The sequence below is a fragment of the Stegodyphus dumicola genome, chromosome X1 (genome assembly GCF_044657685.1).
Source record: "Stegodyphus dumicola isolate Sdum_Otavi_A_Nest chromosome X1, ASM4465768v1".
Classification (NCBI taxonomy): domain Eukaryota; kingdom Metazoa; phylum Arthropoda; class Arachnida; order Araneae; family Eresidae; genus Stegodyphus; species Stegodyphus dumicola.
This window is the reverse complement of record NC_140780.1, coordinates 136,675,281-136,698,521: the sequence shown is the minus strand read 5'-3', so window position 1 is coordinate 136,698,521 and position 23,241 is coordinate 136,675,281. Positions and strand designations below refer to the sequence as shown.

Below are 23,241 nucleotides of genomic sequence, written 5' to 3'. Positions count from 1 at the left end.
GTACGCAAGGCAATCTATTTTCCTGAACTGCAAAAGTTAACAAGCGCGTATGTCCAGTCCTGCCCAACATGTCAAGCAGTTAATTATATTAATTTCCGCCTGGCCGGGTTTCTAAATAGTATTAAATACGATTTTCCAAATGAAATAATTGGCATCGATTTATTGGGCCCTTTCCCAAAAAGTCAGTTAAATAAAAGTCGCTATCTCCTTGTTATGGTTGAAAAGCCAGGAGAAATAACGGCAACTATAACCCGGCTCCCGAACGGAAGATCGACTCATCGGACAGGACTCTCCGCAGCAAATGTCGCCGAACTGCGGAAGGGCCACTAGCGACCGAGGAAAAGATTCAAGGAAAATTTGAACGGCCAGCAACGAGGTCCAAGCAGGAACGCGAAAGAAGTGTCCCGGTTCCGCCAAGACCAGCTGCCATCAAAAGGCCAAGACCACAGGCAGAGGCGAAAAAGAAGGTATTCAAGGGTGACCGAACTGGAGGAAAAAGAAAGCTTCTAGAGGAAGAAACTGAAGGGTGAGCCCGCACAAACGAGAATCTTCGCTACCTTCCAGGACTGGGCTCAGAAAAGAATGTCCGAATATCACAAAGATAAGTAAAACTTTATGTTACTTTGAAACCTTAAGTTAATTTTTCATTCTTACTGCAAGTGACAGAATTCAAGAAGTTTTACCTCATGTGAGGCCTACCTTTATCGCCAAAAAAGGCGAGAAATGAGTTGTTACCTATTTTGGTATTATGTTTTTCAATTACTCGCGAGTAAAACTAAAATTAATGTATAATAGGAATGTGTAAATACTTGAATATTGTAAAAGTATTGATAATCTTTGAGAAAGGTACCTTAAGAAAATTGTAAAAATTATTGTATAAAATTTTTATTTAAGAGATTTTGGCAAGAAAGAAGTTTTAATCTGAAAGACTTTTGAAATGTAGTATTTCAATGTAGAAGAATTGGCACTTGCTTGGAAAAGAATAGAAGTTAACAAACAATGTACTACTAATGTATGTTTTAAAATGCGTAAAATTAAAGGCATGTTAATATGTCCTTATGTACAATGTGAACTGTTATCTTAAAAGTTAAGAAATACTGTGATATGTTAAAAGTGAAAATATTAGAGTAATGCCCAAAAATTTTAACTTATTCGTATGACTGTAAAAAGAGCAAATTATTGTGAATATGTGTTAAAGGTTGAATGAATGTAGTTAGGCTCTCTGACGCTACACTTCAGAGTTAGCCACTTTTCAGAATAGTACCTCAGGGTTCAGAGATGAATATAAGGTGTGTTCTGAGGTCTTGTTATGTTGAATTTTAACAGGTTAGTGTTTTGATTGCAGGCGGTAGTGTTGAACACTTGTACATAGACACGCACGTGTTTGGTGTTTTTCTTTACAACACATGTCAGAGAGCACGGGGAGATAATTAAATAACGTCATGAATGAAATAAGAATTTTAAAAGAGAAATATAAATATTCATGTTACTTGCCATTTGATTGTGTAACATTTCATTAAACTAGTTTTCCTTCCAGATCTCTGGAAGGAACCAGATTCAACTAAGAAACTCCTGTTTATAGATGCAGTACAGATGAAAAGTAATTGTCCATGGAGTTCATCATGTAAAAACGAATTTTTAATTTCTAGATTAGATAATTTCTAGTGAGAAATGTTTGTAAAAGATTGGCCTCGCGTTAGATTCTAGAGCTAAAAGTTTTCAACAAGGTCGTTTTAGACCTCAGTTTCAAACTAATTAACTCTGGCGGGAAGTATGTAAGGATCCTAAGTTTTACTAACGTTTATTTTATTTTAAATCTTTACTATCACTTCTTATTTTCTACTTTCGGCCAGAATTAAAAGCTTTAACTTATTTATGCAAATATGTCTTGCTAACGCCAAGTACTTAAGTTGTGGCTTTTTGCCAAGCAAGAGAGAGGAAGGAGTTATTGGAAGCAAGCCGCTTGCCATAGTAGTTTTACTCGGTTGCTGGTTGCCTTCAAGGCCAGAGGTTTAGTCCTCTTGATAATTTCAAACGTATCGTAGTTTTAGCAGCTCTCCGTACTACATACGGACTTTGTTAAATGACGGCCAATCTTATTGCTAGGCACTTGTATACCAATTCAAAGTTAGTTTTAGTTAGAGTTTTAGTTAGTAGTTTTATATTCTTACGTTCAGACCACAAGTGGTTGGTCTCTGTATTCCGAAGTTCCGGAAATACCTGTAAAGATAGAAAAATAAAGGGTTTCGTATACCCTTCCTGTGTGTATTGTCTACTTCCCAATTTATTGAACATAGCTTGAGTAAGCTCCCTGTTCCGAGTCAGGACAGTTCATGTTTCCAAAGCAAGTCAAGAGGAACACAAGTCCTGATAAATGTTTTGCTAATTGAAGTCTTTGCACTAAGGGTGCTATTTATTTTTCGAACATTCTGTTAAATATATGTGTAAAGTAACCAATGATTACACAATCACTGGTTAAAAGAATCAATTGTTTATAAGTATATAAAGCTAAAAAAAGAGAAAGAAATATATTTTTTTCAGTAATGATTTATAGGCATTAAGCAATCAGACCATATGCTACTTTAAGAATCAAAAACTGAAGACAAAATCTAAGCAATTGCTCAGATTTTTGAACAGCGGATAAATATATATATATACGTATATAGCCGCAAAAAGGTTGTTCTTATGGAATCGGGTTGTCGATATATTCGTTCGATTGCTATATCGATATAGTCGCTCGCATGGCATCGAGTTTCAAATGACTACATTTTTAATTACCGTGCAGGATTTTTTTGGGGATGGGGAAGAGGATTAGGGGGAAATGCAGAGCAGGATTTGAAAAAAGCGAAATTGATAAGAGCTTACAAACAGCAGATGTTAGGCTAATGTTTAAGGCAAGAAATTATGGTTAAAGCGGCTGAGGGCCATCTACTTAAGGGAAAGGACGCGTTCATGGATAAATTCCTAAAGGAATTTGGCTCATAATTGCATACATGGAAAGCCATGAAAACACTTACTCGACCAGCTCTTTCGCCGGAATTTGAACCCGAGTTGAAATACGAGGGTCTAGCGTTGTTTGCTTGTGGGCTTGCTGGGATCTGAATGCAAGGGTTCAGCCTTCTTCGCTGGAGGGCCTGCTCGGATTTGAACCCGAATCGAGTTATCAGTATGCAGCGGTTTTGAGCTGTCAACCACTGGGAAGGATCAAGAAGATTCTATAGACAATTTGTTAAACGAATAGATTGAAATGCACGAGAATATCCAAACTTCATAGGAATAGGTCAAAGAATGAAATTGTAGAACAAATAATAAGTGTTGCTGAAGGAAGCAAAATATGAAATGGCGAGTTTTCAGAGAGCCATCGTCAGCGAAAGCCATGATATGAATCTTTAATACAGGACAGCACCTGAAAAGTGTAGTACATTTCATCATACCGAATGAGTTGCATGGTAGTTTTCAAAGATTTCTTCATGTGTAACTTGAATATGAGACAGTGTTTCTAGGGCTGTAAATGTCTTTTTTAAATTATAAGGTGTTAAATGAATTTTAAAAAAGGCTTTTTGGACACTGCATCAAATTGAAAATTCTCAACATGTGGCTAGATATGTAGAATTGTTTGAGTAGTTCGTTTGTTTTAGTAAGTTCGGTTTAGTTCTAATAGGTTTTGTAATTTTCAGTTTGTTTATGCAGTGTCAATGAAAATGATCAGATAAATCAAAATCTAGTACAATTCCTTTTTTTTTTTTTTTTTCCACCAAAAGTATCTGGCTTTTGTATCTTGAAGATTAGGTAGGCAATGATAAACTTAGCAGCAGTTCAATTTATTTTATCTCTCCATCCTTTCGCCACGTTTTCCTAATGACACATGTATGACAACATGCTTCCTATCTTCGAGTTAGAACAAATAATGTAATTCAACATTTTGACCTTGATAAAATAAATTCCTTACAGATGTTTCTGACATTACATTCGTTTTCGCAAGGTCTTCCAGATAAGGAATCTAAGACTTGGTTAAATGGTTAATCGATAAATTTTTCAGTCATTTCAGGCAATGAACTAAATAGCTAATCGAAGTCTCTCCCTTTATTTTAACCCAAGGTGTGGGTAACTGACTTTACCGTAATGTCTTACATAATGTAACGTTTGGTTTAATGTATTATGGTCATTTACCATAATAATACAAAAGTAATTTAAAAATTCACTGTAGCTTGATTTCGACCTCCTCAGTTATACAACTCTTTTTACATTCTTTGTACGAAGTAAAGGAAGTATTGTAATCGCGAAAAATTTCGGGTATCCTATTTCAACAAAAATATCCATTTTGACCATTCTTGAATCCATCTGGAGAATTTTTTGAGTGACGTCTGTACGTATGCGCAGAATAAACGAATGTTTTTTCCAAAACGGATTGTAAAATGGATTTAATGTTGATTCAGAAGGGATTTTTTTTTTTGTAACGTGAGTACGTACACACGTATGTATTTATGTATGTACATATGTATCTCGCATTGACTTAAAAACGATTATCCGTAGAATGCTGAAATTTTGTATATGGGACTGCTATAACATCTAGTTGTGCATCACCTTTTTTTATTGCAATCTTCACAACCAAACGTATATATACATATATATGTAATAAGATGGAGTAAGCTTCAACGGACTAACGATAGTTCTGTATGTTATAACTTGGACAGACTTTACTGAGTAATTAGAAAGATCAACTCGAAGGAGAGACTTGTAGACAGACGTGGCTGAATTGAATATAAGTTTTATTGCTGACACGAAGTAATTATCGAAGTGATATCTTCCATCACACATGATCATAGGCGCAATACGCACCTCACAATTTTAAATAGAGATTGAGATAACTATGAAGTTTGCAGCACGACAAAGCACAGGGAGCAAAATAGCGTTTAGATCGCAACAGAGCTGACGTGAAAGTGCGCAGTTATCCAACAATAGAAGGTTTTGTTTTGGTTTAAAAAAGATTTCACTTCTCCAAATTTTGAGTTCAAGTTCCGAATTAGCTACGTCATCAGCATTACTCAAGCCATATGAAATAGATTAATCTAGAAATGGCGCAAACAGAAGTGTTTTAAATAACGAAAATATTCCTGTTTTGACAATGCCAAAAAAAAATTTTTTTTTTTTTTTTTTTTTCGACAAATAACGAAATCTAGCTTTTAATGCGGTTTCCCGGTTCCTATACTTTGGGAACGTTTTATACTCATTTTGAAAATGTAAAATTAAAAGAAGTTTGACTCCCGTACGCCAAAAATTAACTGGTATACTTAATTTCAAAGTTTGCAGTTTTGGATGTCATTTTCAGCTTGCCTTGAGAGATCGGTTAATTAAGTTAGAATAGTTCGAGGAAGTAAGTTTAAATTAAGTGCAGCAAAAAATGCGTATAATTTAATAGGCTGTACAAGGAAGTACCACATCAGACTTTTTTCATTGCTAAGAATTCACATATTTTCAAATCTATGTCTTTGTACAAACCATGTGATAAAGAGTATGATTAAGTGTTCGTTCCTTTTTAGTCCAAAGGGGCTTTGTCCCTGCAGGACTATTGTTTTCGTTTTGCGATTTTGCGTTGGAAACTTTAAAAGGCTGTATCACTTTTCAAATTGTTCCCACCAAATACTATCGCCCTGTATTATATTTGAAGAAATTAAATAATGAAGAATCTGTATAAATGTATGTATGTTTCTCGCATTGTGATAAAACAACGGTACTTAGAGCCATCCAATTTTGAATGACGTAATCCTACTGCGAATATGGGCATCTGAAAGTCCAAATTTGAAATTTGGAATACGTTTTATTATCGATTTCATATTTTGTAAAACTTTAACGAAATTTTGATTAACAAACTCAACGATTTAAAAGCTAGCAATGGTAACACTCTACGGGGGAGGGGACCTTTTTATCTCCAGGGCACGGATCTGTGTATCGGAAATTTTAAAGATATGCTCATTTTAAAATTATTTTGCGACACTGCTGTTGAACTGAATTTTATGGTTTAAGCGCAAAGAACATGATATTTAATAAATAAAGGTAACACACAAAACGTTAAAACAACGCCCCTTTGGACGTAATTTAAAACCTGAAACCTTTCAGATTTTTTAAAAAGTTTTATTTATTTATTTTTTTTAATCTGATTGCAGCGAAGTTCACAAGGACTATTTGCCTAAGGGAAGGGATATTTTCATGACGTACGAACTACTAAAGGAAATGGTTCATAGTGACATTACCCACGGAGGCAGCACGAAAATGCTCACGAATCAACAAAAAGCGAAAGAAATAGTCTTGCTTCGAAATTCTTCAATGCATAATTCAAGAAGCCTTAGAAATTATTTATAATTATGCCCATTACATCAGATACTAACAGTCTGCTAGAATAGGAAACAAAGGAAAATAATAAAAGGGAAAGGAGATTTAGAAGTATTCACATACGTGTGACTAAAACATTAGATTAAACTTAGACTTTCCATTATTTATAAATGGACTCTGCTTTTTCTTTAATAAAATTAAATGTTTGATTGATTGAATACGACAAATCAGGTAAGTAAAGGGGGTGTGTGTATTTAATTATGGCAAAGCACACGAGGGCTATCTGCCTAAAGTGAGGAATGCCTTTCGTGGAGGACTTTCTAAGGGAAACTGGCTCGTATACACGTTACACATGGGGAAAACCACGAAAACGCCCATGCAGCCAGCCCGTTCGCGGGATTCGAACCTCGGACCGAACTACCAGTGTTCAGCGACTTTACCGCTCGGCCGCTGGTGGGCGTAAGTAAAGGGGGAGGCCTAGGTGAGAGGAATGCTTTTATGAAAGGCTCTCTAATGGAAATTAGCTCGTATTCCTATCACACGCGTGGAAAAATATGGAAACTTCTATGCAGCCAAACCGCATTTAACGGGAGCTGGAAATCAGGGTAAATTACCAGTATTCAGCGGCTTCATCCACTCAGCTAATGGTAGGCTAAAACGTCGGAAACGCTATCGATCACATTAACTACTTTTAAAACCGTAAGCCAATGAGTAAATACTGTAATCGACCTTAGAACATTTTAACAGACCGAAAATAATTTTTAAATACGAGGGCCATCCAGGAAGTAGATTACGTTTCCGTCTGCGTCCGCTAGGGGCGGGGCTAGCGCGGCCATCTTGGGGTCAGAGCGTTGCGCAGCTCAGTCTGCATCTAGCCGTGCTAGTGAGAGGTTCGTGCTGTGCTTCGTTCAGATACTGTGACGGTTTGAAATGTCTGCGTTAATTGAAAATCCCGCGAGCTGCGAGGTGCGCTCAGTAATAAGGTTTCTGACTGCAAAAAACTGTAAACCGATAGAAATCTATCGGCAGCTTCGTGAAGTGTATGGGGACAACATTATCACTGAAGGTGGAGTGCGTCAGTGGGTCATAAGATTTCAAAATGGCCGAACCAATGTTCACGACGAAGATCGAAGTGGGAGACCCAGCATAGTGACCGCCGAACTTCTCGAAAAAGTCGATGCTAAAGTCCGTGAAAATCGAAATTTCACAATAACGGGACTTTCTTTGAGTTTTCCACAAATTTCGCGAAGTTTGTTGCACGAAATCATCAGCGAAAAGCTTGGTTACCACAAGTTTTGTGCAAGATGGAAGGCAAGAAGAGGTAACGAAGTGGTTGAAGGCGCAGGCGGCCGAATTTTTCGACGAAGGAATTTCCAAGCTCGTACATCGCTACGATAAATGCCTTAATTTGTATGGTGACTATGTAGAAAAGTAGTATTTGAGTGTGGCTTTCATCTGTATATAATAAAATTTGTTTCCTATACTTTGTTTATTTTTTTATCCCAAAACGTAATCTACTTTCTGGATAGCCCTCGTATATTCTGTATTCACGATAAAAATGGCCAAAGAAATAAAAATAAAGGGCTTTAAAAAACTGTCGTTAGATGTTTTCTTAATCAAAATAATTTTCATTACGATTTGTAAGGTGTGATTTACGGAGAAGATCCTTATTGTTAATACAGATTAACACTAAAACTCATTAACATAAAAATTATTATACTAAGGATATGTCTTACAAGTTCAAGAACATAATACTAATTTTTGTAACATAACATACTGTTCAAACAGAATTCATCCTTCTGACTTTTTTGTTTCTGAGCTGATTATTCCTTTTCGCCTCACCTTATTTTGAGTAACAGTTAATAATAAATTTTAGAACCTTGCCTTTAAATTCAAACTAACGTATATTTAAAATATCCTTTGTCTACAATAAATGTGCCTAAACATTTGCATGAAAGAAGTTTCGAACGACAGATTCTGACTTGATTAATAAATCTGCGAAAGTTTCATAAGTAGCAATTAGCTGGAAAGCTATCAAACTTAGCAAAACGAGTTATGTTTAAGGGAATTACTAACGCGGGGGTGTGATTTCACTGTTAAATACTAAAAAATACTTGAACCGATTTTAAACATCAAAGTAAACATGCACGATGCTAGTACATGCAATTTCCCCCAATAAATTACTGAAAAATTACTGAAATCCATATGTGTGACTGCCAACATTTCAATAATTCAGTGTGATTACCCAAACCTGTTCAAGGTAATTTGCGACTCCATATTTTGGACAATATTATGGGCATACAAAGGACTTCGTGGAAGAAAAAGTATGCACCGATATTAAATTATTAGAAACAAGAAAACAAGAAAAAAGTGGTGGTGGGGGTAGGTAAAATTGTAAATATGTTGACACGAAAATTTATAACAGTTACTGATGTCTTGGAAAGACTAATGGGACGTCAGTTGTCCACCTTCATACACATTTACTGTCAAACAAATTTGTATTTTCTTTTAAACCTTAAATGTTTCCCAATTACGCAAAAAAAAGCAAATGTATTTAAAGAAAAACAAAAGAAAATTTATTTAAAGAAAAACAAAAGAAAATTTATTTAAAGAAAAACAAAAGCAAATGCATTTAAAGAAAAACAAGAGCAAATGCATTTAAAGAAAAACAAAAGCAAATTTATTTAAAGAAATATAAGTTGTATTACGCAGTTATGAATGCTTAACTGGAGAAACTCGGAAACATTTTTCATTTCTTTAAAGTGTTTTTAAAACCCTAATTAAAGTTACTTGATGTTGAAACAGCAATTTCAGAAACAGTATTCCCGACACACTATTTTTGTTCTGTTGACATCCTTGATTTGTTCCTTACATTAAATTCCCGTTAATATGAATAATACTACGCATATTATTACTTGCTCTAAAGTTAGATTGTATTAAGCAATTATTTTAATTCGAAAAACTCATATTTCACTGAGAATATAAATTGATATTCGAACCGATATTAATGTGTTCAATATTTTGTTTTCAAAAATTTCTTAAGTGCAAGTTTGGTGTCTTTTTTGTGCATTTTGAATAAGACCCAGAGGCCGAAGTCCTAAAAGAATGGGGGAAGCGTGTGAGGGAAAGATAGGGTGGATTATCCTCACGGTCGAGGAGGGAGAAATTGAGAGCCATCTGATTGGCTAGCTGTTAGGGCCAACCGGCGTTTACTAGAGTCATTTGAAGCTGGCCCTGCTCAAGAGTTCGGTCCAGTAGATACGAGGATTTGAACAGCTCTCCTTGAAAACAGCATCTATCTTTCCCCAGCGCGTAAGAGGTGAGTTTGTTTTCTCCATCCATTTTTCTCTCACAATCAGTTCGCTGTTTGGCAGACTGCGGGTTTCTGTCCGTTTCCGAATCAAAATGAAATTATTTTATTCTTAAAACTAAAATTTTATTGAATGTTTTGAAGGAGTTCAGTCATAGAGAATTTTATGTCTTTATACTCGTTAAAAGCCACTAACAACAAAAAGTCGTTAGGATATAAACATGTAGTCACGTATCTATTTTCTACTTTCTTTTGCTATAGTAGATCTTTCTCTCATTCTGTTTTATTCTTCAGAATAAAATGATCGTTACAAATAATTATAAAGTAAAATGTGTGAAATGTAATATTAGCACAGTTAGAAAGGAAATATGGTATGGCGTGAGAATAGGTTGTTGAAAACAATATGGAAGCTCACTATTTTTATTCTATTTCATTTTAAAAAGAGGCATTCTAGAAAGAGATATTTTCAGGTGCTGTTTATTGCTCAACATAAGAAGTGCGTGTGATTCAGTTATAAATTTGCAGTGAAATAATGAGAGATGAGACTGTCAGCATGAAAAGAAAATTTTAAACTGTGAGTTTAAGTGGTCCAAAATACTTACATGCTTACCTAGATTTTTGAAGTTGAAATGCAGGGCGTGCAAATATCCGCATGTTTCGATGTCGTCTGAAGAGCGCTGCATATCAGGAAATTGTGTTTCTCATATAAAATTTATCATGTTATTCTCCATTAAGAAACAACTTGCTTAGTTCCATCTAAATATAAAGAATAAAACTGATGACTAAAAGATATTATTCATCATTAGTCTACTATCTGAATGCAGATAATATCAGCCTCAACAGGCCTGGGCGTATACTGATGAAGAGTGCTCAGTTATTGAACTCAAAACTACATTGTCTTTAGCCAGACTATTGCAAAAATTTCCATGTCAGAATGTTTAAAAGCCGAATTACTTAGCAAATATCACAAAAAGGATTAAAAGTTAGCCATTTCATTTATAAAAATACTGCTGCTGTTGCTGTTGAAAATTATTTCCTTGTAGAACTTAAAACTGGGGGAAAAAATTAAAAATGTGAATGTTATGTTAATAAAAAGGACCAAATATCGCTGACATTAGTCAATTGAGTTGTTTGTTCTCACTCTGAGTAGGATCGAACTGGAATGTACGACATCTCTTCATGTCATTTCTCTATGCCTACTATCAATCCTATGAGTGGGAAAATAACATATTTTATTGTTATCCGAAAACTCTTTAAAGCGGCGCTTCAATAATTTCATGCATAACTTCAATACTTATGTTTTCAGAATGATTTTAGATATATAGCTATACTGACTAAGTGCATTCAAAATTCTCTCTGTTGCACTGAGTGTGAATAGAGAGATCATTGGCGATTTCTAGTGTTAGCTAGGGTTACCAAACAGGCGTCATGCATGAATCTACGTTTGTTTTTGGGGAACTGCCGACGCAAATGCACTGATGTGTAACCCCTAATAGTACTCTGCGTAACACGCTATTATGCTCTCAGTTCGAAAGAACGCGTTTCCTTTGATAGATACTTAACCGACTGTGAACTCTTGGAGGAAGTGGACTGACATCCCAGCACACACAAAAATCTGTTTTTGAAATTCACTTTGTATATATGAGTTTCAGAAAAACAATTGAGTGGTATAATGGATAAACAATAATAATGAAGTAAAACGAATCGAAATATTTTATACATTTTAAGGATCATTGAATGCTGTTTTTTTGCTTAAATATGTTGCATCCAAAACTACAAAACAGAGTTTCTTCCATACTTCATTAAATTTGAAGACTACGCTTAAATATGATGCCAGAATTTCAAATTCTGCATTTCAAGAATGACTTAAAGTTATTTGCTCATTTTCGGGCAAGCGTCAACAAGCTTGGAAAGTTGGGCAAGTCTCAACAAGCTTTTGAGTTTCTGAATTCTATAGTTCGCGTTTTGTTATATTGTAGCGTCTACCCGAAGAACCTGACCCACTGAGGTCAATGTTCGAGGGGCGAACAGGCCTCCTCCTCTTCCCAACCCCCACGGGTCTTGGGAAGTTGACCAGAAGAATGCAAGAGGAGAGGACGCTTAGTGTGCCTGAGCGAAGGATGGGGGGGGGGAGCACAATAATAAAAATATAATTGCAAATTTCCATCAAAGCTTTTCACTGCTGGTGATCCCATGTTGCTGAACATATTACAATATTTATAAATACTTATATTCTATTTTTTATAACTTTTTGACATAGTTTTTCACTGCACAGTCATAGAGTTGAGGTATGTTTTTTTCTGAACAAGTCTCCCAAACTTTGAAAGGAGTTTTTTGTATTATTTCCTAAGAAGAGATGAATGAAAACAATTTTAAAAGTAAACTTCACGCTATGAACAGTAGACAGAGATTCATTTTTCCAAGTACCAAAAATTGCTAAAATTCTAGACCTGCATTTTCATACGTTTGAAAATGAGGAATTCGCATGCGCTTAACCAGCGGTCCTCAAACTGTGTTTCCCGGAATCCCGAGTTTCTATGCAGCCCCTCGACTGGGCGGAGGGAAGGGTTCTGCAAATCAAATTCAAACCTAAAATGAATTTTTTAATGCCGTAGACTGCAAAACTAAACATCTAAAATAATTGATTTAATACTAATATTTTTATTTCTTTAGCTTCCTAGAATATTATTAACTAAATCAATTTTAATGAGCTAAATTTTAAAGGAATAATGATTTTATTTCCATTTCCCTCATAAAGGAAATGCACACATTGATATATTATGAATACTTTTTCAACATTTACTTTCCTGAGGATGATAAAAGTCCAATATATATAGAGAGAGTTATGGGTTCCCTTTATTGGTGAAGTTTCAAAACCACACTCACGAGGAACTGCTTTTTTCCATACCGATTATTCTCGAACTTCTCTGAGAATAATAATAGGCGCATTTAAGGTCTTAAGACTTAAACGTATTAAAGAATGGAAGTAATGTTGAGAAAGTGAATAAAAAAACATTTTTCCGCTATGAGCCATTTTCTGGCCTTTCTTTGGCTTCTTCAATGAGAAGAGATTACCAGCTCTTAAATCTTCTTTGAGTCACAATCATCTGCAGTTGCATGTTTATTTTAGATGATTATTCAATATTTAATTTTGAATCAAGGGAACATTTCCTGTTTTGATAAAGAAAGGATGTGAAATCTTTTTACATATGCTCATGCAGTTCATGTTTTATGCTTTTAAATCTGTATGTCGTTTGTATATGTATATTATTATTTCTGGTATCATTGTTACATGCAATCAGTTCAAAGACACTCTTAACTCCAGTGTACTGGTCTCACCATATGATTAGAGAAAATTTACACAACTAAAAGAATGAGGTGCAAATAACTTTTCATTGTTATTCTGTTTTGTGTTGAAGATGTCAGCATTCACGAAAAGGTTATTTAATAGAGCTACAGAATAAGAAATTTTGTTCCTTTAAATGGAAAACTTAATTGGAAAGTTGAAATCACTATATCATTTTCTCTAACTCATCATTTTACATGCAAAATGCATTAAAAGAAATATAGTAAGACGGCAAAGATATGTTTCGAATCAATTAAAATGAATTAATTAAATTAATTCAAATCATAAACTTATCTAAAATAACATTTAAATTAGTTCCAAATCAAGGAAGACTCTTAGTGGAATATCGAAAGAAACTGACTCTGTGGCTTTTGCAGTTTTTTGTTGCTATTTTTATGCTTTTTCTCATCACTAAATCTTTTTGCCATTCTGTGTTATTTTGTAAGTTTCATATTTTAAAAATAACTTCTATATCTTAAAATTTAGTACAATTTATCTTTTATTTTTTTCATAGCATGTTTATTTTAAATAATTTGCATTAATTTAAAGGAACGCGTATTTTTATAAATATGTAATAGTGCGATCAAAATTGTGTAAATCATATTTGTAATGATAAAGTACCTCCTTAGCAATCTCTACCCGTGACAGGTATTTATTTCTCATTATTTTACGTGTCTTCACATCATTTTTGAAATATATATGTAATCTAAGTTTTATAAATAGAATCTACTAGACCATATTAAGATTTACAGGAGTGTTTCTGATTTCCTAAGATACTGTTAGCTTTAAGTGGGGAAAGAGCTTTCGAACAGAATAGATTAAGAATCTGTTGGGTAAGCTTCGAACCCTCAACATAGGAGAGTAGCTCATATTAATTTAAATTGCTATTTACAACCTACTGAACCATAGCAAACTCATTTAACTATTATATTATTGAAGACCTGTCATGCTGAGGGAAGAATCTTTTCTCAGCTCTTGACTTGTTGCACCAGCTCCCAAATATCATTACTTGTGACTATAATTTTAATGTTTTGGTTGCCTTACTTCACATGCCAAGCATAATAAGTAGTAAATTATGCAATATGCGTAACTCCTGAAAATCAAAATGAATCATCGCTTATCATGTATTAGGCCAAAATTTTGCTCTCATTCTGTGAAATAAAAGTTACATATACAAAACTTCGTGACTATGAATATTTAAATGATACATATTGGGGAAAAAAAAACTGTAATGTATTTATAATCTTCAAGAGTTACTGCTCATTTTTTTCTAAATTTTTTTTTCTGGAATTATAATCGCTGACATAACATTTAATATCGAGAAGTAAATCTTAGAAACGATAGGCGTCAATCTTTCAAATTTCTAATCTAAAATCTTTTAAGGTACATATGAAGTGAGACTTTTTTTTCCCCATCTTGTTTGAGGTATTATTTCTAGGCTTCATTTAAGATGTAAAACAAGAACTGCGGAAACCATAGTGGCCCTTGTGAAAATAATTTGCTTTATTAAAGAGAAGGAATTAATAAAGAAAGATAGAAGAACTGCAAATTAATACAATGCTGATCTGTGCTTCAATAATGATCCATTTAGCAGGTATCATCAGCCAGCACTACTGTACCTAAGGAATGGTACCTTAATCTGCGCTTGAAAAATCAAATTATGCATTTCATAGCTTCGTATTCTTGAAGAAAGCTGAAAAAGCTTTGTGAAAGTCTTTTGATAACAGCTCTAACTTATGTCAATAATATAGCTGAAAGCGGAAGCGGTTTAGTTCCAAATCGCGGTTTCCCATCAGCCAACACTAATTAAGGCAGGGTTGAAATCCCGTGGAAGTAAACAACGGGGTTCCACATTTTCACAATACTGTCTGCATCCACTCTGTCAGCGAAAGATAGTAGTTTCAAACCACCATCCTTTCGCAAAAGGTTGATATTATGTGAGCCAATCGGTGCTGCTTTCGATGCGATCGTCCCAGATGCCTCAAGGGAAATTTCATTCAGCGCGGAGTGTGAAAGAAGATGGAGATTACAAACGGAAGAGGCACGAAACCAAGGTGTTGCATTTGCAGTCAAGCGAAAGGTTTTAAAAAGGGAGACTTAATAAAAATATTCTCGTGTTCTCTTTTACTATCTCTAATTGTTCGCACGTCATAAACAAGAATTCAAACATTAGTTTGAACAGCGTTCATTAATTCAAACATTAGATAGTTTCAAGAGTTGAAATCACACTTTTAGATAGAGCTTATACTAGGCGGGCGCACTTACAACACAAAACGAATTCAATCAGCACAATTATCTCTAAACATAAATATACTCAAGCATAGCATTAATACATACAATATATACATCCAAAGCAGGGTGAAACTTAGATCTCATGCGCCCAAAATGCTTTCTGGAAAATTTTTAAGTTATCTTTCTCAATTTTTTATTTGATGAATTTACTTACGTTTGTAAGGAAACATAGTTTTCAAATGATAGCTGTTAAATAATTCATTTTCTTATTTATACAACACGTTTGGTACCTTAGTTATTCAATTCGCAGTAAGCAGACTTATTATTAAAATCCGGGCCCAACAGCGGTCGAGCCAAGTCTCTGAACACTGGTAGTTCGGTCCGAGGTTCGAATCCCGCGAACGGGTTGGCTGCATGGGTGTTTTTCGCGGTTTTTCCCATGTGTAACGTGTATACAAGCCAGTTTCCCTTAGAAAGTCCTCCACGAAGGCATCCCTCCCCTTAGGCAGATAGCCCTCGAGGTTTTACCATAATCACACACACACGCATAGTATTAAAATCCGGAAACTCGGATTGCATGCAGAATTTATGGTATAATTGTAATCATTACGCATTTACAAGAAAATTAATCTATATCAGTTTTATTTCAAACTGTTGATTCTCAGAAGTTTTATTTCAAAATAAGGACATAATTTATGATCGCTGTCAAAAACACGGTATTAAAACATGGCTTTGTTTAAAAAATCCAGTTTGGGAATCTTTGTCAGCAGGCTGGAAATGGAAAAGTTTCTCAGTATTCAAAAGAGAGAATTTAGAAATTTCACACACACACACACACACAAAAAAAAAGAAAAAAAAAAGAAAAAAAAACCTTGAATAGATAGTTATTTGCACTCAGGCAAGATATATACATTGCATTTGAAAGTTAAAATGGGAATGTGCTTTTTTAAGAATATGGAGCCTTCTGCCTGCTTTGGAAAAGGAACTTTTATATCATGTCCTTCACAATATGCAATGATTTACGGCTCCTATACAGACGCTGTATACTGCGATGAACTTACTTTTACAGTTCCACTTACAAATGCTTTTTCTTGGGATAAGAAAGAAAAGCTGTATGATTTGTTTCTTTAACGTAACATATACTACGAAATTATCAGACTTATGAATCTACTCATGAAATGTATTTAATGCACTGCAGTATTGGTAGCTTTCATCGAATTTAAAATAAGACCAAGCTAAATTGCATTTTTAAATATTTGGAAGTGAGAATTACGTGCTGTGAATTTTTTGGGTGTTTCTCTTTTGGAAGAAGTACACTCCACATCAGTTATAGAGAATTGCCACTAAACACAGAATAGATTAGACTGCCATGTTTAAATTAATTTTCTCGAAGTTTTTATTGTTAATTTGAAACATATTCGTGACTTCGCTGTGAATTAAAAGATTTACCTTGTATTTATCTAATTCTCTTGTATTGCTTTAACAACTTGTACTTAACATAAGAACTTGTAGTTTGTGAATAATCTAGTTTCAGAATGACAACATGTATATATAATACAGAATAATAATGTATATATATGTAATCATGTATAACGTAGAACAATACTGCCTACTAAATTAATAATACTGGGTAGAAAAGAGTGCAGTTTCAGTGACATTTACAAGTAGCTGGTGTGTCCAAAAGAGAGCTGTTATTAGGATTATTGCTATTAAACAGGGTCGTCCTGCATTAAATTCTTAATAAATTAAGTAATATTAAATTAAATTAGAATTATTTTCTATGTAGATAATTAAAGTTATTGCTTCAAGATGAATACGTAATTAACATGGAACTATGTTAAACTTCTTATTACATTTACAATCGGATGCGAATGTTGCTTGCGCAAAGCTGCACCGAAAATTAATTGCAAACGGGTGAAAAGTAAGGATTTCCAGCAAATTGTTGAAACATGCAGCAAAAGCATACAACATATATGAAAAGCACAGAATGCGTAGGTCTGAAAGACACTATTTGAAAGATATATATATATATATATTTTACAAAGTGTTGCGACAAAAATTGTAAGTAATAACCCAAAACTGCATTAAATCGAAACATAGTCCTTTAGACGCTTGATGACAGAAAGAAACTGTGTAGTAAAAGCGAAAACAGTCTTTTTCACGTTCAGAAGTCGTGCCTACTTGACCACGCCTCTCTTTTAATCTCACTTACGCTATTTAATCAGCTTTTGACTGTGCATTACTTGACATCTGAATTAATAATTTCTGGAGTTGTTGAATGGAAGCCATTCGAAAAATACTCCCATGTGCGAAGAGCAAAGCCCTTTTTTTTCTTTTCTTTCTTAAGTCATCCTCCCGCATGTAGCGTGGGAAAAGAAAAAAGCGTAACTAAGCGAGTATTATCCTTTCCGAAGGCAAAACCACTTTTCTCTCCAGAGGGGGATGGAGGGGGAATTGCTTTGTCGGGGAAGGGGGAAAAGATATCCTCCGATGATTCACTCATTATCCTCAAAGGACTGTCACAGTTGGCAATAAAGAGCCATTTTTATATTCCTCAGGCCAGAAATGGTGCTTTGCTGTGTGTTAGATTGTTGGATACCAGATAATAATTTTAAGGATGTAGAATTTATTGATGAAATTAATTTCTCTTAAAAGATAGAAATATTGCGTGAATTCCTTAAAAGATTTTTTACTACAGTCAGGAAAAGTAGAGTACATTTGTGAACTAGTAAATAGTATCGCATTTGCTTATTTATGCAGTTAAAATACTTATTATTAAATCTATACAATAAAGGTTATCAATTTTCCAGGGAATGCCTTTCAATGGATTACAAGAAATAGCCATCAGTAGTTTCAAAAAGTTACAAACTTAAATGTAAGGAAAGTATGATTTCAGATTTATTTATTTAATTTTTTTTATGAAAAAGGAAACCCAATATCGCCAGAAGCAGTACCGCCGTATTTCGCGCTAACTCGGTGATGAGCAACGCCTTGATCAATGAAGACGTGTTCAGGGTAATATGAAAATGGTTATGATGCTATAGGAATGTATGTTAGAGGATCAGTGGGATGTGATACGTTTTTTGCGCTGCTAGTCTATTTCCGGAGGTGAGGAACGAATGCCATTGCTGCATCATACTGCGGTGTATGGCTGCTGTTTCGTACAGTCGGAATTTAGCTCCAAGTAACTTTCTCTTGTTTGGTCCTCTTAATTTTAGCTTTGACCTTTCTCGTACATTCACTTTAAATTTTCATTTGTTGGGGTAGGTACCAAGTATAGTCATATAGCTCTGTAATGTATCTTCCAATCTTTATTAATTGATGACAGAATCCCTGATCTTGCAAACCAGTAACTTGGACTGATTTTAAATCAATCAATTAATTTCACTATTTTAAAGTTGTTTTGCAGAATGCAAATAGAAACATAATTAAAAAATATATTGATTTATATTCGAAAATTTTACGATATCAGCAATCTCAGGTTGCTTCACGATGTACTAGTTGAGAAATGGAATTGTACTATATATATATAGACTGATCATGAAACCCACTTCAAACAGGATGTTCCTTTCTAGTCCCGTGTCGTACTTTCTTTTAAACAAAATCCTAGTTTTGTCCACTTTTTATGAGTACTTCAAATGCTTAAATGTTGATCAGTCATAACTGATCAGTACGTTTCTGTCGATGATACCTATCATGTTTGCGGAGACGCGCTGTTTGTCATCGACACGAAAGAAAGAAGTGTATTTATAATTAAAAAGCAGTGGGGAATTTTTATTTTTATTTATTTATTTATTTATTTATTTTAAATCCTGAAGAAGAAAGACTTGTGTTTGATCGCTTTTGAAACCGGGAAAGTTTTATTCAAAACCTTCGCCAAAATAAGGTTGATCGATCCTTTGTTTAATTTAAATTTCTGTATTTATGTGTTTTTCTTCCATTTGATAAAGCAACGTATGTTTGCAGCATTTGATATGTCCAAAAAGATGCTTCTTGCTGTGCGAATTTGCTGGTTACAGCATATCTACACCATTAACTTTTCGTTTTACGTTTTCCATCATTGTGTGAAATCAGTCAGTTAATAAACTTGGATATGTTATGAAGGTGAAAGCACACGTTCAGAAACGATGTTTGGAAAGAAATCTTCATTGAAGTGGTTAACTTGCATAACAATAAATTAAAAGTAATATGTTATAATCTTAATACTTTTTTGAAAATGTTCTTTTCCTCTTGTTAACCTTGTGTTAAGCGCGTGCGTTTGTGTTGCACAATTAATTAGACGATTGGCTGACAGATGTGTATCTAGAATAAGGAAAATCATTTTTGTGCTGCTGCCGCCACAAAAAACACCAAGAATTAACGTTCAGCTACTGAAAAATGCTACTGTGTTCAACACAATCAACACACTGTGTTGCAAACTTGTGACAAATATTACTGAGGGACACCTGTTACCCACGTGCTTAATCTACGATTATTTGTAGGCCATAAATGCAACTTGAGACGGAATAAATTTAATGGGAATATATCAGAAGATCAAAATTTGTCATCTAAAGTAAGTTGTTTGAAAAAATACTCATGATTTGGGCATGGTGATATGCAGTGTATTTCTACGTTCAGATAAGTGTTGTAGTTGCGGGTTTTCGGAAAATTTTTTCGAGTAAACCACTTTTGTAATAAAACAGTGTTGAATGAAATTGTGGCCAGTTTTTAATGAGAAGTATTTTCAGGTGCGTCATGAATTTGTTCACTTGCAGTAATTATAGGTAAAAACAAAAAGCCAAAATAATTTCAAGAACGTGGGTATTATATTTGTTTTCCATATTCAAATCCATATTTTCCTGTTTCGCAGCATTCTACTCCCTCCAGTTTGTATGTTTTGTGATACAAGGCGAAAAGAAAAATATTTGCGCTTAAAATGGGATTGTATGAAAAGGTACAAACGAAAGTTAATACAATAATTTGCTACACAAACAATTAATAATGTGGCAGAAATTGCAGAAGTTTTTAGCACGTTTTTATTTCATATATCTGAAGTTCTTCTATATATTTTGCTCTTTTTGTAAGATAGTCTCGTTAATGTATGACAGAGTAATAGGCTTTTGAATTCGGTTTCACTTGCCGAAGAGAAACTGATTAAAGTTTTTTTTTTTTTTTTTTTTTTTTTTTTTTTACGTACATTTACAGTTTTATATATAAATCATCATCAAGTGTAGCCATACTTGCTACCGATTTATATGAGCTGTTTTCATTTATTATATAGCAACTGACTTATACTTTATTTATACTTGGTACTGATATTAGATGTGTATATTCTCAGGGGAAATTTAGTTACTTATAGATATCAGAATGTTAAAATTATGAAATATTTTGTGAAAGTTCGTCGAGTTATATGTTTCATCTTAGTTAGGAATTTCGAAATTTAGTTAATTAGTCACTTTTATTTGTTAGCAAACTAAAAAAGTAACTTACAGCAAAGTCACTATCTTCATGGCAGTTCTAGCGAAGACATTTCTGCATTCTTTCTATCGTTAGGAATTTTTTTAATTATTTTTTTGGAGATGCTGTTCAGGTATTCATTCTTGCTTGGTTTTCATTCCACTTGAAATGCTTGAAAAGGACCAAAATACTGGATTCACATTTTCTGGGCCGAGCTAAAATTTGCGGAATAGCTGTAAGTGACCGTTTATAATCTCCATTTTCTCAGTCTCAAACGAAGAATGGAGTGAAGGATCTGTCACGCAACACTCATGATACAATAGAGCTCATTAGAAGAGGAAGTGGGTGAAATAATTGCTGAATACAATTATGCCAAGTCTCTTTTTCAATTCCCTGATTAATGAATAGTGGGAACCTCCATTGATACTTGAAAAGTTACAAATCTGTAGTCTTCTAATACTTCCCGAAATAATCGAGATTTTGAAAAACAAAAATTTATACTTTTTGTTTCATATATTACTTTCAGACTTGTGCGAAAGCGCCTTGTTAAGTATTCTGAAATAAACAGTTTATTACATTAAAAAAAAATTATATTGAAGTTTAGATATTTTTTTCGGGTTTTTATAAAGTTAAAATTTTGGGAATTTGTCTCAGCTACGTGGTCAAGGGATTTCTCCTATTTTGAGAATGATTGTAGTGTTCATACAATCATTCTAGATCTAGATCTTGATTCTAGTTCTAGATCTTTTCTTATTAGCTCTCTTTATTGACAGAGGTGGACATTCCAAGACAGCACTGCAACTTACTGCTATTGTTTCGAAATAATATGCAGATGATTAAATTTTTTTCCTTTCGCGTGAAATATAGTTTTAAATTGTGAGGGTCTTATTAATTTTTCAAGGTACTAAAACGCTTTGGTCATTTGTTATTGATTAGTTGATAGTTGCTGCAAAGAAAGGTTATACTGTACAACTTTTTTGTAATGCACATTTTTCCTGGTTTGACTGAAATTAAAAATTGAATATTTGCTTTACGACTTTGTAAATGGCAGAGCATTTTAAAGTAGGTAAAAAATAACCTGGCATGATTCAACAACTTGTATCGTGCAAATTTTACTTTCTAGAGCACAAAATGTATGCGCTACGGAAGCATACTGTTGCGTTCCATGTGATTACTCACATTCTCAAATCTAATGAGTAAAAAAAATTCGTAGTGGGGAAATGAAGTCTTAAAATAATGCAAATAAATGACATTTGCCCATCAAACTGTGTGTTTCTAATTGCTGCATAGTTCAGCATTCTGTTTTATTGTTAATTGTAACAAAATGTGCAGGGCCGTTGCCAGAGCCGGTGCAAACCATGTAGTCGCACCGGGCGGCAGAATTTAGGGGTAGCAAAAAATTTACAGTTGAGGAAGAAACCAGGCGGCAGAATTTTAAACTTCGGGGCAGTTTGCACCGGGCGGCAAAAAGCCTAACGCCGGTCCTGGTGTTGTGTTATATCATCAGTTAATGTAAAGATGTGTAATGTTACATGGTTGATTAATTAATTACGCCAAAGCACGCGACTGCTATCTGCCTTAAGAAGAGTGCTTTTGATGATGACTTTCTAAGGGATAACTCTTCATGTTACACAGAGCAGGGGGGGGGGGAAGCAGCCAGCCTGTTCGCCGGGAACCGAGCGCTGGGCGAATTACCATTATTAAGCAACCATAATGACTTGTTCATTGATGGGCTGTATAATGTTACATAATTTCTGTAACTTATAGTTTTTTTACTTTTAACTATCTTTGCTCAAAATTTGTATGAATATTCGGAAATAAGTTGCAGCTTCACGTTTTGCTTACTTTCAGGTACAACTTAAAGCGCAGATATGTTATAAGGATGTGATGATAGCTAATTTTTATTTGTACTGCTCTGTAATTCATAAACATGCAGTAACATATTATTTACTTTTCAGATTCAACTGACGTAAGTAATGGAAGGTACTAAGGATAAGAGCTCTAGATCAAGCTCGAAAATCAACTTGAATGAGTCTAGCGTCCCGTTACTGGAGGATGAGGTGACACTGAAAGAGGGCGAGAGCAAAGTGAACATAGAAATGGATACTCGCTCTTCCGAAAATGAAAAAGAAGATAGTGGAAAAGGGAAAGATGAAGAAGGCGATGGAAAAAATTCAGAGTCGAAAGAGGGTAAGGATGCCAAAAAGAAGGCTAAGAAAGAGAAAAAGAAGGAAAAGAAAGAAAAGCCTCACAAGCGGACATCTTCCTTGGCTGAAAAGTTAACAGCGGGTCTAAATTTGCTGGATAGGGATGACAAGAACGTGAATGATCATGTCAATGTAAGATTTTTATTTCATAACTATTCCTTCAGAAATCTGTTATGAACTCAAAAAAAGTGCAATTCGTTAGCTTGAAATCATGATACAGTCATTTCTGTAATGAGCTTAAGTCCAACTAAGAGCAAATTATAATACGTAACTTTTCTATAATTTTAAACGCGGTTATTCGTTTAAAATGAGTTATGAGTTAAAATGGTTATGAGTTTAAAGTATCAGTTAACATTACGGGACAAAAAACTTGGAATGAA

At 34.3% G+C, this 23,241-nt stretch overlaps 1 protein-coding gene across 1 annotated transcript in view; it reads left to right on the top strand.

Moving 5' to 3' along the window:
• The first annotated feature begins 9,492 nt into the window (after positions 1-9,492).
• Positions 9,493-23,241, top strand: part of LOC118193837 (caveolin-1-like) — a 47,576-nt gene continuing 33,827 nt past the window's right edge. Inside the window, exons 1-2 of the mRNA XM_035364988.2 lie at positions 9,493-9,649; positions 22,613-22,993. Coding sequence (XP_035220879.1) covers positions 22,631-22,993 — 363 coding nt within the window. The 5' untranslated portion in view covers positions 9,493-9,649; positions 22,613-22,630. The remainder of the gene's footprint in view (positions 9,650-22,612; positions 22,994-23,241) is intronic.